Source organism: Panthera uncia, chromosome F2 (genome assembly GCF_023721935.1).
Source record: "Panthera uncia isolate 11264 chromosome F2, Puncia_PCG_1.0, whole genome shotgun sequence".
In the NCBI taxonomy this organism is placed as follows: domain Eukaryota; kingdom Metazoa; phylum Chordata; class Mammalia; order Carnivora; family Felidae; genus Panthera; species Panthera uncia.
The window spans coordinates 1139230-1155969 of record NC_064812.1 but is presented as its reverse complement, the minus strand read 5'-3'; the positions used below and the strand labels follow the sequence as shown (position 1 = coordinate 1155969).

Below are 16740 nucleotides of genomic sequence, written 5' to 3'. Positions count from 1 at the left end.
GCCTGGTCTGGGGCCCCTCCCCGCCCACGCCATCCACAGACAGAGCCCGGAAGCCACCTCTGACGTGGTCTCACCACAAATACTTTTTACGATGTCTGTGACCCAGGCCGGACCCCAGCGATCCCCAAGGCTAGCGACGCCCCAAGTGGTGACACAAACACCGGAGGGGGCGGGGGGGAGACGGGGTGGGGGGGGGGACGGGAGATCGGTCATAGGGGCCACGTGACCACTAAGGAGAACGGGCAGAGGCTCAGACTGACAGGGATATGGCAGCTCAGCCCCACCCTGGCCCCACCCCACGTGAACATCCTCCAGCCAATGCCAATACCCCCCCAACCCCCGTGCCAACCCCCGACGGAGCCAAGGAGGAAGCAGCCTGGAATAGGGCTGGGGCGCCCCTGCCGGGGGGCACAGGGGCCACGGGGCACTGTGCTGGCCCAGCCGAGCGCAGCCTCTCCCGGGGGCTGCAGATCTGGACTCCTGACCCTCTCACTGTCCTCCAGCACCACATGGGGCCATCTTAGAGGCAGGGACAGGGACCAAACGTGTGAACAGATCCCAGACCCAGAGCGACCAGCTGGCCTGTGCTGGTGTCCTGAGGGCCTGATGCCACGGGGGCTCCGGGGAGGCTTCGACGTGTTGTCCGACACTGGGCGGGTATTTGACCGCGAGCACAGGCTGCAGGAAGGCACCCAGACGCCTTCTCCTCACCCCTCGGGGTCCTGCGTCCCAGGCCCAGCTCTGCAGCGAGGGGCTGGGCACCAGTGTCACTGGGAAAAGGTCCTCTCCTCTAGATGAGCTTCCAGAGGGAGATGAGGTGTCCCTTGACGGTGTCCCGGCCTCAGCGCCCATCCGGGCCAACCCCACATCCCCACCCCCGCCCTACCCCCCCACCCCCGCCCCCGGCCCCACACTGTGCCGAGGGGCACAGGCAGGTGTCCCGGCCTCCGGAGGACGCGCTCAGCCCTGCTGCCACGGGGCTGCTGACAGCTGAAAGGCCTGCGTGCTTCAAACAGACAGAGAAATAAATAAATAACCGAGGCGCGCTTTGAACCGACTTCCAAATTAAGAGTTGCATCCGCGCTGTCAGGCCCCCGCCAGCGGTTTCTGCAGCACCTCCCGAGCAGAAGCACACCTCAGCCCATTTATTAGAATGATGAAGGCAGAGGGACCTACAATTGCACTCCTTCCTTAATGAGCAGCCGAAGGGATCGGTAAGCATAATTTCAGAGGCCAGTAATATTTTATATAATCGCCGAGTGGTTTAAATTGAAAACCCCCAACTGAATCAATATTTACTGCATTGAAACGAAATGAATAGTAATAAGTCACTAAGCTCCCTGTCCTGTTTCATAAAATAAAAAATTATAAAAATGAGCACAGGCGCAGGGAGGCCATCACATTAACTTTTACGGTACTTGGGGAGCCGTAACCGCCTGTTCTCATAAAATAAAATTCTAAAAAACCTGCCGGAGGAGGCCTGCTTCAGCACGGCATGGGGAAGCGGGCGGGGCCCGGGGGTCACCCCCAAGGCTCCCTCCCAGAGCCCTGCCCTGGGGCCCACGGGAGGCCCTGCCCTGGTCTCTGGCCAGAGCCTCAGCGCCTGTCATCCCCAGGCCAAACTTCCCGCTCTCATTTCTTCGCCTGGCAGTGGGACAGGCGGTGGTGGACGGGTGTCCCCGTGCGTGGAAGAAAGGCTGTGCTCTGACCAGGCCGGGGCCCCGGGCTGGAGAGGGACGTGTGTGAGGGCCGAGGGTGCGGTCCAGCAAAGGTGCCCTGTGCGCTGGGGCGCCTGGGTGGCTCAGTCAGTTAAGCCTCCGGCTTCGGCTCGGGTCATGATCTCGCAGTCTGTGAGTTCCAGCCCCGCGTCGGGCTCTGTGCTGACAGCTCAGGGCCTGGAGCCTGCTTTGGATTCTGTGTCTCCTTCTCTCTCTGCCCCTCCGCCTCTCATGCTCGCTCTCTCTCTCTGTCTCTCTCTCTCTCAAAAATAAACAAACATTAAAAAATTAAAAAAACAAAAAGGTGCCCTGTGCGCCAGCACCGCGCGGGAGCCCACCCTCCCCTGTGTGGGGCCCTGAGAGGCCGGGCTTTCCCTGGGGAGCTCCAGGTCCCCCAGGGAGACCACAGCCTCCAGGGTTCCTGGAAGCTCCTGGAATCGGGGCACAGCCATGCTGACAGAGACCAGGGCCGGGTGAGAGCCCCCGGGGGGAGGTGTCCCTAACTCTGCACACTGAACTCGGGGCTGAGACCGGCAGCACGGCAGCCACAGGGGCACAACCCCCAGAGGACCGAGGGCCCCCCTACCACCCACCACCAGACTCCAGGACAGGAGACAAGGCCACATTCAACCAGGGAAGCCTGAACTGGCAGGGAAGACACACAGCCAGAAACAAATGTGCTCCCGTAGCTCAAGAACAAAGGACAAACCAACTTAAAAATGGGCCAAGGAGCCCAAACGGCCGTAGGTAAGCCCACAAGTAAGTGCTCAACATCATGGGAAGTCAGGGAAATGTAAATTAAACCACAACCAGATGCTGCCACGGAAAATGTGAAAATCAGAAAGACCGTAACACCGCGTGCCGTAACGGGGACAGAAAGGACACCTCCCTCTGGGGAAGGCTTGGCGGTTTCACGTGGAGTCAAACACACCCTCCCGTGTCCCCGCAGCCCCGCTCCCAGGCGCGCACTGAGGGGAGACGGGAACACGGGTCTACGCAGAGCCGGGGGAGAAGAGTCGGCTGCCTTGGTTCCCGTCCCGAAGTGGGAATAACTCACTCATCCACCGGGAGGAGCACAGACAAGCAGGGGTGGGAGCAACGGGAGGGCCTGGGCCACGAGCTGTGTGGTGCTGATGCCAGGGTCGGAGGCCGGAGCGCTCCAGATCCAGCCTCGGGAGTCCGCAAATCCACGGTGCGGACAGGCGGGACGGGCTTCCTGGGTGTGGGTTGCCGACGGGGACAGCGCGGAAGCACTCTGGGCGACAGAACACCCCGACGTCGACGGAGGGCCGAGCCGCACAGGGGCGGCGTTTGCCAAAGCTCAGAGCCGGACACTTAGCCTCGTGCGCCACCCCGGGCGTCCATGCCAGCCGAGAAGAACTAGACACAGACGTCGAGCTCTACTGAGCAGGTGTCCCCCATGGGGGACAGTCACAGATACGCCCCAGGGGAAGGCAGAAGGAAGCGTGCCCAGCCGGAACTGGCAGTATGGCACGAATTCCGGGTGCTGGGTCCGCACACGCACTCAACGGGGCCGGGGGGCAAAGACATACACCCCGAGCCGGGACGGCCCTGCTATGTGCCCCTGTCACCCCAGGCCCACGAGACCCTCGGCTGTGGGGCACTGAGGGCAGCCAAGAGCCACTGCACCACGAGGAGCCAGGTTCTGTGACAGGCGGCTGGTTCCGAGCTGGCAGAGCGAAAGTCCCGTGGGGCGCCCCGTGTGGAAAGGACCCGGGCCACAGAAGGGGCCCCGAAGCCCAGGCTGGCACAGACTGAGGGCCGGACGAGTCACGACGGTGACAGGTTACAGCCTATCAGATACAGTACGAATCCGATGCCACACTAGCATGAACAGATGAACAAATACATAAAGCAACGGGGGATAAGGGACAGCGGTTCCTGGTAGGATGCCACGCAGCCAGGACAAAAGGACACAGGGTGAAAGTCACGAAGGGTCTAGGATGCATGGGTGAAGCCCAGCAGAGAACAGGGTGCTGTACGCAGGGCCAACGGCTCCCCCCGGACGCCTGAGGACCCACACGGGCCGCCAGCCAGGCAGTCAGGTCACCCAGCCCCCCCCCCCCCCCCCCCCCCCGGCACCAGGCAGCCAGACGCCAGGTCCTCCAGGCCACCCAGCACTTCCGTGACATTGCTGCTGAAATGGCAGATCTGAGTCTCCTCACAAGGAGGCGTCCGAGCCCGGGGACGCTGCACAAAGCACCTGGCCTCCGCTCCCCAAAACATCAGCGTCAGGAAAGACGGAGCGAGGCTGAGGGCCGGGTCCAGCCTCAAGGATGCTGAAGAGATGCCACCCCCAACCGCCATGGGGCTGCACACCAGCTCTGCCTCCAGGCAGCCCTCCCGGATCTCAGGGACCACACTGCAGCGCCCGGTCAAGGGGCACCAGGTCTGCAAATTCCACCCAAATGGTCGTATATGAACACAGAGGGGAAATATGATACAGCCGATGGGGCAAGGCATAAGCAGTCAGTGAACTGAGGCGAACAATACGAGGTCTGCAACTTCTCTGTACGTGCAAAAGTATATCAAAATGACATACCCCAAAATTTTTTACCCAAAGTGTTTACCCCCAAAAATTAGATGGCGAGAAACCTGTGAGGACGCTGTGACTATCCTCTCCCTACCTCCCTCTCCGACAGCCCCAGACCCACCCTGACCCTCCCCAACATAACGACCCCCACGGCGGCCCCTGGAATTCACCGTCTGGGCTTCAATGGGTGGTCAGTGGCAACAGGCGCCATCCAGGCAACGTACTGGGCATGACGCGGGAGGGGGGCAGTACACGGCCCACTCAGGCCACAAGCCACAGAGCACATCCGCAGGGCTGGGCAGAGGCAGATGCAGTCAGCAAGTCCAGACGCCCTGGAGCAGGAGCCCAGCACCGCCAAGTCTAGGCTGCCCAGTGGGCTCCAGAGTATTGCACCCACTATCCCAGGCTAGGCCCTGGGGCCTCGTCAAGCCTCTGCACTTGAACCTGTTCTGCCTGTTCAGGCTTCTCGGGGTCTCCTCCATGCTGTGCATGCCGCGGGAGACCCCTTCCGTGCCTGGCCACATCCCTCTCACCACAGCCAGGCCTGGCTGAGATGCACGGCTACAGACAGGCCCAGGAGAGCCCACCGCCCGGGCCTGCCGGACCTCCGGGCATGCTGGCCCAGGACACTTCTGCGACTTACCAGCTCAGGATCTGTCCTCTCCTGGGCCACAGCTTCCAGACAGGCAGGGTGACCCCATCCAGGGCAGCCGCCACAGACCTCGGACAGCGGGCGGACAAGGCAAAGGGCTGGGAGGGGCCGCTACAGCCACCTCCTGGGGGCCTCCGCCTGTTCTGCCAGGGCCCGACCCGAACCGCGACACCCAGGAGCCAAGGTACCGCCCAGCTGAGAGCCGCAACCCACCCCCCCCCAGCTCCAGCCTGGGCGGGGGGCTGTCTTCTGCAGCACGCAGCGCTCGGAAGTCCCCATCAGAGCCATCGGGAGACCCGGGCTCGCGGTGTCACTATGTAGTCAGAGCTCCTGACCTGGATGTCAACACAGCCAACTGTGCAGCTCACGCCAGGTTGTGCGGCTCACCTCACTTTCCCTACTGCCCTTCGAGGGGACCGCCAACACAGAGGTGAGCGACAGGGACCAGGAGGGCTGGTGTGGCGCCAGTCGCCCCGGCAGGACCAGCCCCGGGCCTGGGCCCAACGCCCCCCCCGACCTTGGGCCCTCGCGGCAGCTCCCCACCTCACGCAGGTCTGGCCACCCCAATCAGTACTGGGAACCCCAAGTGTGGACGGTGATGCCCCCGCCCCGCTCTCCCTGGCTGGAGAGGGTCAGGGGCCCGTGAGCACGCTGCCGTGGGCTCTCCTGTCACCGTCGAGCGGAAGAGTGGACGGCAGCCGTTCCCCAGGGCCCACAGGACAGGCCATTCCCGGGGGTCACACACACGAAGCCCAAGCCGCCACACGCAGGCGCACACCCGCCGTTGAGTCCAGCAAGGAAAGCCCTGTGTGGGGCAGAGGGCAGTCCCCGCAGCGCACGCCGAGGCTCCTCCCCACCTGCTGTCTCCCGGCAGAAGAGGTGCCCTCCCTTCCCCGGGCACACCAGATGGGCGGAACCGCAGACGCTCGCAGGCCAGGCCCCCCCTGCATCTGACAGGAGACCAGGAGCGCCGACTGCCCGTCGCACAGAGCGGGCCGGGCCCGGATAGGCACCCATGCGAAACCAGCCGGATATCTCTCTTCGCTCGAAGTAGACACTGTTGTTCGTACCAGAACCAACTCAAACTCCTGCTGCGTTGGCCACGGTCACTCAGCGCTTTCGTGGGCAGTGGGAGCCGTGCCTGGCCTGGCACCTTCTCAGGCTGTCGGTACAGGCTGTGCACAGACAGAGCCCACACGGCGCGGCTGGGGCACGGGGGAGACGGAATGTCAGAGAGCGGGTGGGGGTGCAGGCAGGCATGCCCGGGAGCATGGCAGCCAAGTCAAGAGAAGGTTGGCCGCGGCACACGCCCTGGGCCCGAACCCAGTGGTCACAGCCAGGAAGGGGTTCGGCAGGAGGAAGGGCCGCAGCCCCCCTGCCGTACCCCCACACGCCTGCCGGCCCAGGAGCAGGGCTCCCTCCCCAGGCCCACGGGAAAGGCCCTGGCAACACGGCCCACACTGACCACGCCTGCCCCACCCCGAGACCGGCCTTCTCTGGGCTCCCTGAGCACCCGTCTGTCCCGGGTACACTGTCGGCGCTTCACCACACTCACGACCCTGTGGGGGCTCCCGCCTCACTTCTCCGCTCGCCTCCTGATGGGAGGAGAGCGCCGTGAGCAGAGCGGGCACCCGGCCCAGGACGGGGCGCCCAGTTTTCTCTACTAGTCCCGTCACGGGTCCTGGCCTGGGCTGAGCGGGAGCGGCCTGTGTGCACACGGCCGAGCAGGGCCCTCACTAGACACGTGAGGGCCTGGGGCGTGGCCATGACACGGAGGAGGCACCCACCTCACGTGGGGGCTCCCTCACAGCAGATGCTCCCTGGATGGACCGAACGCTGTGCCCCCCAAATCCCTATGTTGAAACCCTCATCCCAATGGGCTGGCGCGCGGAGGTGGGCCTCTGGGAGGTGCTTAGGGTTGGACAAAGTCACGAGGGCAGGGCCCCCCCGACAGGACTGGTGCCCTCCGAGAGCGGACTGTCCCGCCACACGAGGACACGCTGAGGAAGCAGCTGCCTGCAGCGTGGACAGGGCGCCGGCACCCTCACCTCAGACGGCCAGCCTCCGGGAACGGAGAGAGAGAGGCAGAGCCTGCCGCGTCAGTGGCCCGAGGGCCGGGGCCAGGCCCCGCTGCCTCTAGGGAGATCCTGGGTATCGGGGGGGGGGGGGGGGGGCCGGGGGGGGGGGGGGGGGGAACCCCCCCGGCCCCCCCCCCCCCCCCCCCCGGGGGGGGGGTGCTGCCCAACCCATCCTCAGGCTGAATTCCTCTTTAATGAGACATCACTTTGGAGACGCATTTCAGAGCCTTCAAAATCGCAGCCCGAGCCTCGTCAAACCAGCCAGAGATTACTTAAGATTTACCGCACGGGCGCTAAAATAAAATAAAATAAAGTAAGGCGGGCCTGCGCGCGGCAGCCCCTGTGACAGCGCCATTTGTAGTCGGGACGGAGCGGCCTCCAGACTCATCTGCTTGAGCTCAGTGGCTTCTGTTTACCCCGCACTTTCACGTCAAATGAGTTTGGAAGGAGTGAAAAGTGACAGGCGGTTTAGGGATATAAGTCACGTTTCAGCCGCAGTTCAGATTAATGAACTTGCTGGAAGCCGCCGAGGGCACAGGCAAATCCACAAACCTGAGAACAAACACGTTAAACCCTCGCTCGGCGGGAGCCTCCGCCGCCCCCCAAGACACCCCACACCCCAGGGCCGGTCTGGGCAGCAGCGGCGTGCGGTCCTCGGGGCCCAGCCGTACATCCTGCGGGTCCCGCAGCAATCCCACCCGCAGCCCCTGGGGCCACCAGCCACTGCCAGGAGGGGCCTGCACCCCATAGTCCCAGGCAGTCGGGAAGCGCAGCCCCATCTGCCTGGAGCAAGAGTGGCAGCGGCCCTGCTGCCCCCACGCTCACTCTGACGCCAGGCCCCTTGTGGCACAGGACCGAGTGCGGCAACCCCTCGCCACAACGAGGGGTGTCATCCCTCCGGACAGGGAGGGCACGGACCTGCCACGACCACTGGCCATCTATCTAGCTGATAAGCCAGGTTCCGCCCCGGCCCTGCTCAGGACACCTGGCCACTCCGTGAGGCAGCCCCAGGGGCCTCTGGGAGCTCCGCCCCCCAGCCTTCCCGCTCGCTCAGGGTCACACGGCGTGTGTTCCCCAGCGGCGCTCCCCAGGCTCCCCCACGACGGCAGCATTTCCACACACACATATACACAGCTTTCTCTCCACGGCGGGTGTCTGCAGGAGGGTGGGATCCAGGGCCACCCATGCCAACACCGGCACTCTCGGCCACCGGGTCACCTGACTTACTTCCCGCCTGTGTCTCCCAGTCCCCAACACTGCCGACTGAGACTTCCAGGACTGTCGGGGCCTGCCTGCCACACCCCCCAGGGGTGTTCCCCTCTGAGGTGCGTCCGGATCAGGAGGGCCAAGGAGAGCTCATGGGCCTTGGGCTCAGGCTGGCCACCCGGCGGGAAGCCCTGCTTTCTCACCCCTGAGCCCTCAGACCACACTGGCCTGGGCCCAGCCACCGGCTCAACCCCTCCTCATGCCCAGGGAAAAGTTGAAGAGCCTGCAGATGCACAGGGTGGAGGTCAAGGCCACAGGCCAGGCCAGTCGGCCAGAGCCTCCCTGGACCCACTGACCTCACACAGGCAGCCCCCAGCTCTGACGGAGCTGAAAGTAGCAGGTGAGTGGGCACCAGACTGGCCGCCGGCCCTGGAGACAGGCCCTTTCCGCTGCCTCAACAAGACAAGCCCAGGCGGGCGCAGCCGACAGGCCGGGAGGCTGGCGGGCGGCCACTCTGCTGAGAAGGAAGCCCACCCCCCACCAGGGTCCAGCTGACCTTGGGCAAAGGAAGCCCAGTCCGCTGGCAGCCACGTTTCCCAGGACCTGAGCCGCTCAGCCCTCGGCCTCCACCACACCCTACTCCGCAGGCCCGCGAAGCCCGGGGGCCTGGCCCCCAAGAACCTAGGACTCTGTGCTCAGGGTGTGTCCCGGAGCCCTGGCAATGGGTAACACAGACCTGGAGTAAAGCGGTCAGGTGGAGGGAGACCCCACTAAGCAAAGCCTCCACACGTGGCCTCAGATTATGTGTACCCGTCCTGGGGGGAGTAGGGCCCAGCCACACCTGCGCACACAGGGAGCGCTAGAAGCCTCGAGCACCCGCAAAGCTGACCTGAGCCCGCAGCCATCGCGCACGAGTCAGGGCCACAGGACCTGAGCCGTCTGACACCAGCACGGCCTGGCAGAGGGCGTCACAGAGCCAACCAGAGCGGCGTCCTCACCCATAGCCGGGCCCCTGTGCTGGGGTACCCACACGGCCACGGCCCTCCCTGCAAGGCAGCCGGCCCGGGGGGAGCCGTGGCCAAGCAGGGTGGGCAGCTGGGTCCGGGCCTGTCCGTTCTGAGCCGGGCCTACGGTGCCCACAGCACGAGGCCCGCCTCCCCTCACGGCCCATCCCACCCACCTGAGCCGGGAGGTCAGACCTCGCAGACCTGCCCACACGGCATATGGACAAGCGCCCTCTCCACCCCCACCTGCTCAACTCCCACACTGAGGCGCAGGCAAGTATTCTCTGTCCTGCTTCCGACTGGGCTGCTCCCCACCTAATGGACTTGACGTTCTGCCTGGTTATGAGGCGGCTATGGCCCAGGGGGGGTGCACCCAGCCACCCCCCCCAGTAGGCCTCGCCCCACTGGGCCTGGCAGCCCTTTCTGGTCAGTGGCCCCCACAGGGCCGCCCCAGCCCCCAGCCACGCCCCCTGGGGGAGGCGGGACCGGAATTCGGACCGCGGGAGGGGAGGCGCGAGCAAGATCAATAAATCTGAACCTCATTCACGATGATCTGGGGCTCTTATTAAGTAAATTAATTTAAGTTAATTTAGCTCGATCATGACTCCCGATCACAGTGATTTAGTGAGGGGGAAATTGCATTAGGAAAGGCCATGCTCACTAGATAGGAGAACGGAAGAAAATTAGACCCACTTAGCACTGTGAATTAATATGGAAATAGCAGGTGTAAATTTAACCTTATCGAGAGAGTGAAAATTATCTTCATAAATTTGTAGAAATAGCCCCCAAGATACTTATAAATCTATTTAAAACAAAAATATTACAAAAAGTGCAGTAAAATTAATTTAAAATATACTTGCAGCTATTGCCTCCAGAAAAACCAGCAGCAGGGCCAAGTTCAGTGCGGCCTCGCGGTAACGGAGGAGGGAGTGGGTGCCGCGGCCTGGGTGGGCCGATCGCCCTGCCACAGGCCAGCGGGCCAGCACCTCCTCTCACAGCCCCAGAGCCAGGGAGCCACTGGCCAGCAGGTGGGGGGGCTCCTGGTGGGCTAGCAGGATGGCCCCTGCCCAGGATTCTGTGTAGTCCAGTCCCGTGGGGCACAACGGTCCCTTGTCCACAGCCCTCAGCCAGAGTGCCCACCGCACCCGGGTGGAGGCCGACGCTGGATGAGGGAGCTCCCACTCTGCTCCCCTAGGAAGAGGCTCCCAGAGGGCGCCCCATTCCCACTCACCCACCAGAGCTGCCGCCCCACCCCCCACCTCAGCAAAGGAAGGGGCCATGCCCCCCACGACAGGCCTCCTGAGGCCCCAGGGCTCAGCAGGCTCACAACAGGGGCCCCCGACTTCTATCCCCTGAAGCTGCTGCCCCAACAGAGCCCTCCCACTTCTGGGCCAGAGCACCCAGAAAATAAGTGGAACCGTCCCCACTCTGTACGCCCTCAGCCAGGAGCGGCCCAGAGCAAGGCTGCAGCACTGGGGGGTGGGGTGCAGGCAGCACCCACTGGGGGGGACATGGAGAGGGCCGTAGCCCCGTGTGCCGAAGGAAAGATGGGCCACAGCTCCCAGAGGGCAGCTCAGGCCCTACCTCTAACCAGAAGTTTCTCCATGAAGTGGAACAAAGCCCGGTGTGGCCTCAACTATCCAGATGGTGGCTTCCCCCACGGACGTCCCCTGCCAGCTAACAGCCTACAGACAGCGGTGGAGGGCATGCGTGTCTGTGCACGCGTGTCCGTGAGTGCATGCGTGCGTCCGTGAGTGCACGCGGCATGCGCAGGCTGGCCGCAGGTCTGCTGCAGAAACTGCTACACAGAAAAATTAGCCTGTTCCACGGCCGGCAAACTGTAGACCAAGCGCTTCTGCGTGGCCAGCTCGGTCCCCTACAGGCCCCAGGCCCACGGCAGCCCGGATGAGGGCGTCCTACCTGGACAGCGAGAGCCGCCGTGACCGCCAAGAGGGCAGGGACAGAGGAGACTGGGGGGCGCTGAGAGGAGACACGGGCGTCTTCTTGACAATGCGGTAGCGGGTCTTGATCACTTTGCTGGTGGGAGGCGTCCGCAGGGTGTGCACGCTGGATGCTGCAGAGAAAACGCACACAGAGGGGGTCAGTGGAGGTCAGCAGGGGGCCTCTCGACTCACTCCAGCCCCGCCCCACACAGCCCCAGAGCACCCAGGGGCCCGAGACTCCAGAGAGCTGGGCACAGGCCTGGAGTCCTGAGACACAGGGCACTGGGGATGCCGAGTGACACGTGGGCGGGGGGGGCGGCAGAAGCGCCCCGGGGCCAGCTGACTAGGGCGGCACCATGGGCTGGTGCCCCTCAGCAGGCAGCCCCCAGACTCAGGACCCCCACTCTGGCCCCAACTCCCCAGAGCCTCCAGGAGTAGCGCGGAGGGGGCCGCAGGAGGGCGCAGGAGGCCGGGGTGCAGACTGCTCGCCTCCCTCTCTGGGCACCCCCAGCACATGCTCACGCAGATTTATGTATTTAATCACCAATGTTTTCATAACATCTTGCGGGGGATGTATGTACACCACAGCTTCTCTTTTGCTGAATGGTTCATGCAATTAACAGGGATCTGTTTTGCCCGAGTTCCCCACCACTTGATAGCCGGCAATTTCTCCACAGCTTCGAGGAACGTACCTAATTGCCCGGCTCGCATAATATACAGCTCTAACTGCCCAGATAATTAAAGCGAACGCAGCGCGGGACGGGGGCGCCGAAGCCTCTCGTGACCCAGCCCACGGCCGGCAGCCTCTCCGGAAGCTCCCCTCTCAGACCGTCGCCGGGACCCAGGCTCCCTGTGGGCCCCTCCTCGTCCCATCCAGCCTGCCTGCACAGCACCCCAGCATGGGTAGCTTCCTGGGGCTCCCACTCACAGAGACGCTATGCCGGGTCAGGCCGTCGGGCAGTGGCGGGGGCGGGCGGGGGGGGGGGAGGGGCGGCGTGCGTGCCAGGCGAGGCCCCCAGGAAAACGCACAGGGTCTCACTGCCGGAGCATCAGCACCAGAGCACACCCGTGACCCCTCAGCCAAAGGCTGCCAGGGCCCCAGGTGGCCCGGAGGGCGCAGTGCACGGGGCGGCACCAAACCCCCACGTCCCCTCGCTAGTCCCGCTCGGTGCCAGTCCTTTGGCTCCTCCGACAGCGCGGACCAACGCTCCATGACCCGGGCCTGCTCCGCTAGACCCTCCCAGAACCCACAGATCCCGAACCAGACTGGGAACCTCCCCGTTGCCGGCCTGCAAGGAGCTGTTACGAATCACAGACAGCATCTAAAACCCATCTTTCAGAGCCCTAGACCCAACAGACTCCAGCCCACAGCCAGGCCCCCAAACCAGCTCTTGGCTCCACACACCTCCTCTCCAGGCTTGCCCGGCCCGCCAGAACCCACTACACCCAGGGGGACACCTGGCCGGGAATAAGCAGGACAAGCCTGGTATCTGGCACTGTGCCCCTTGCCCGGATGTCGGAAGAGCCCCTACTCCAGGGGTCCCCTCACCCTCTGCCAGGGTACCCATCAACCCATACGGCAAGGCCAGGACACGGCATGGGTCAGAGCCCTCCCGAGTGCCCCGGATTAGAGGGTCCACGCCTGCTGCCAGACCAAGGAGACTGTGCAGGGCCCTTTCACCTGTCAGAGGTGGGCGTGGGCTTCAAGGCCCAAAGAGTGCCAGGGGCAGGGCACAGCTCTGGTCACCAGACTGGCGCAGGGACGCACAGCAGCTGCCCACCAAAGGGAGCCACAACACATCCAGGTGAGGCCAGGACAGACACCCCGGCAACAGGGGAGACTCCCCCTTCTCCCCTCACCCCTTCTGTCTGTCTCTGTCTCTCCTCGGTTCTCCCTCCCTCCAAGAGCAGCAGCTCCAGGGAGTTGGGGAGAAAACAGAAGGTCAGCAAAACCAAAGGGCGACATGGCATCACCAGGGACACCTGATCTTGCTGAGTGACCAAAGTGAATGGATCCTTAGCTCTGAGCACCCCACACGCTCTTGGGACTCAGGGGAGAGCCTCGCACACAGTGGGCATCGATAGATAAATGTTTGCTGAATTGAATTTTCAAGGTCTTACAAGCAAGGATGGACCACAGAAAATCAATAACAGCTTGTTCCAACTAAGAGCCTTCCTCTAAGTCATCCGGGCCCCAAGCTACCCTCACAGCCGCCCTGCTCCCTCGGCCCTTGCATCCGGACAGCACGCCTGACCCCAGGCCTCCCAGGCAGCGGCCGCTGGCTGCTCTGGGATGGGAGGTGCCACACAGCCCTGGCACGGCTGGAGCCACACAGCCCTGGCTCTGCAGCTGGACTCCTGCCCAGGAGCCCTGCTGACTCACCAGCCCCACCCCCTTCGTCCTGAGCATAGGGAACCCAGGCCTGGCCCAGCCCCACTCTCCTCTTCCGGATGTGAGCACTGCCACCTCTAAGAAGCCCCCTCCCCCGCCCCCACGCCCAAAGGCCTGGACTCTGCATTCAAGTTAACAGGCAACTGTATTCAGGATGCACTCCTGCAAAGTGCAGGCCTGTTGTAAAATCAACTTTTTGTTTAACTTACTGCATTTTACTTATTAGTGCCCAATGACCACTTCTGGGAGACACAAAGTAACAAGGCAGATCTCCTCTTAAACAGACAGCCTGGTGTCCTTTGCTTCACAAGGTCATCTGTGAGGCCCCACCCCCCGTGGTCCTGAGCAACAAGGGGAGGGGAGGGCACAGCAGGGCACACCCTGCCCCACGGCGGGGCTGTGACCCCTACAGCCTGGCCTGCTGGTCACTCCTGGCCCCCATCTTTCCTCAATGGGCAGTTTAGGCACAGGCAGTGGAAGGGTTCACGGCACTGACCCCGGAGAGACCGCCTAGGGCGCCCATGCCAAGAACACACAGGTGGGTGTGTGCCCCCGTGGCCAACAGGCGCAGGGATCCTAACACTGTGCCTGCACACGGGGACCAGGAAGCTGGGGTGGGAGGCGGCAAGGCCCGCCCCAGGGCGAAGGTGGCACACGCCCCCCCCGCTCCCCGTGGCTCGGGAGCCCAGGCCTCGCCCCGACCCCGCGGCTGGGAAGGCAGCCCAGCAGCCGGCCATTCCCCCCGGCTGGCGGAGGGTTTGTGTAGATAATCATGTTATTTAGATAGGATGTGGGTTTAATTCCCTTCATTACAGACTCCCAGGGTTGTAATTTTTTTTCTCCGCATGATGTATTCCCTGTGGCACATTTCACTCAAATCAAACCCTTCGCGCCTTTATTGCCAACGAGGCCCGGGCGCCGCGTTATCAGGCCCACACACACAGCCCTCTCCGCCCTGCCGTGCAGAGGTCACTTCTAATGACTAATCGATCTCATTAGCTTTCCTAATTAAAAACTTTACTACCGCAATGGAAGACGAACTACAGAAAACTGCTGGCATCATATTTGAGTGGGATATGAGCCCATCTATCAGCGGAGCCCTCGCGCCTGCACAGTCGGCCCGGGGGCCGGCCTCCCCCGCGTGCCCGTGCTCGGGGGCCCCAGACGGAGTGGGGGGACTAGGCTGCACCCAGGAGCCCCCCTGAGCACCGAGCACGGGCACGCGGGGCAGGCGTGGTGGCAGGGAGGGAGACCACTGAGGCCCAGGGAGGCGGGACACCCATCCAGCGGCGGAGCCGAGCCAGCCTGGCTCCTGCCCCCAGCACGTCCTGCCCTCCGTGATCCAGCTGTGGAAGCGGGGCACACACCAGCCCCTCCCAGGGCCCCAGAGCACTGGGCGGATGGCAGGAAAGGGAGGGCCCTGCCCCATCCCGGCTCCCCCAGTCCCCCTCCTGACCAGCCACCAGACGGGAGAGCCTATCAGACGGAGGTCACAGCTCTCTCTGTTTTAGTGCAGAGCAGGAGTTGAGACGGAGTTCAGATTTTTATGGAACTTCAAAGGGCAATAACTAGGTAGAAAATGAGCTGCTAATTTCACAACTGTTTAATGAATAAGGAGAAGACAAGACTGTGCAAAGGGCTGCCTGAGGCTGCTCCCCATACAGGCGGGCAGACTCAGGGCTGAGCGAGTGTCCCCAGCAGCACCCCACTGTCTGGCGCCCTAGGGAGAGGCCTGGGGGGGGGGGGGGCGGGGCGGGGACCACGCGCCCCTGGCTCCGTGGCCTCCCATCCACCAGCCTCTGGCCTTCGCCCAGCAGCGGCCCATAGACAGGGGCCCTGGGGCCTCCAGAGACAGGCCCCATGAAGATGACAGACCTGTCCACAGCTGGCTTCCCATCCCGTTCCAGAAGCCTCTTCCCTGAGCCTCTGGCCTCATGAAGAGGCAGCGGGGGTGTTGCTGGTGGAGGCACAGACTAAGGGCAGGGCTGTCTCCAGCGCTTCTTCCCTGCTGGGGGACAGGACAGCTGAGCAAAAGCGAGTGACTGGTACCTAAGCACAAACTTCACCTGTGCCAGTGGAACAGGACTGGACAGAGCCCACAGACGGGATCCAGCCTGCCTGTCGTGCACCCTCCAAACCAAGCCATGCTCCTGGAAGACGGGCCCCAGACCCCTGGCCTCTCGGGACTGCGGCAGCATGGGGCGGGGGGGGGGGGGACCCCTCTGGCTGAGGGTGGGGAGCCCGGCTGGTGGGGTGGCCATGGGGCCAAGGGCTTCTGCTGGCCCGGGCTCCCCAGTTCCCAGTCCAGGGAGATTCAACTCCCTCTGCCTGATCCGCTTTTCATCAACAGCTACCCTGATGCGTCAGTATCTGCGAACAGGCTGCAGACAGCTCTAAAAGGCCGTGCTGCGGCTCAGCATTTCAGAAGTCACAGGGATTTCTGCTCTTCTGCCACAGAAGCCATTGTCCACTCTCAGCCGGCTCAGGTCCCAGCTGGTCACCCTGCTGTAGGCTGGTAGTGCCCCCACCCACCTGCACCTGCCTCCCGTCAGGCCACCCACAGCCCCCAACCGAAATGGGCACAGGGCCCCCACCTGACCAGGGCCCGTGGATGCCAACTACCGGCAAGCTGTGTGCACCCAAACTCACTCCGAAAGGTCTTCCTTCCAGCCTTAACCGGAGTTTTTGATGAGGTGCCAACTCGACCCGGCCCCGGGCCTGGCACTGGGTGAGGGAGGCCTGGCCTAAGGCAGACAAGAGGGGCCAGAGCAGGGAGGGGGCCGCGCCACGGAAACCAGCCTGGCCCCCTCCTTGGCACAGACATGGGACAGCACCTGGCAGTGGGGTCGCTGATGTGCCCGAGAGGGTGGGAGGCCCCTGTGAGCACCTGGGCACCTGCATGCCCACAAACCCGTCCCCTGTGAGGCCTCTTCCCTGGGCAGTTCCTGAGAGCCACGGCCTTTGGGGCAGGCCCCGGACACAATCCTGCTCTCCAGCAAGAGCAAGGCTCTCAGATCAGCGGCCAGCATATGGTTGTGACCGCAGCTGATGGTGGTCAGGGGTGCAAAGAGGTGCACACAGCAGGCAGGACCTGTCACGAGTGCCCCCAGCAGTGACACCGCCAGCCTGGAAGGACCGGGAGGGGCCTGAGTGGGGTCCAAACAGAAGGGACAGCACAGCCACAGGCCCCAGG

General features: G+C 63.6%; 1 protein-coding gene across 1 annotated transcript in view; it reads right to left on the bottom strand.

The window, feature by feature from the left end:
- Positions 1–16740, bottom strand: part of ZC3H3 (zinc finger CCCH-type containing 3) — an 88446-nt gene that overhangs the window by 41224 nt on the left and 30482 nt on the right. Inside the window, 1 exon segment of the mRNA XM_049632816.1 lies at positions 11133–11286. Within this exon segment, the coding sequence (XP_049488773.1) occupies positions 11133–11286 (154 nt within the window).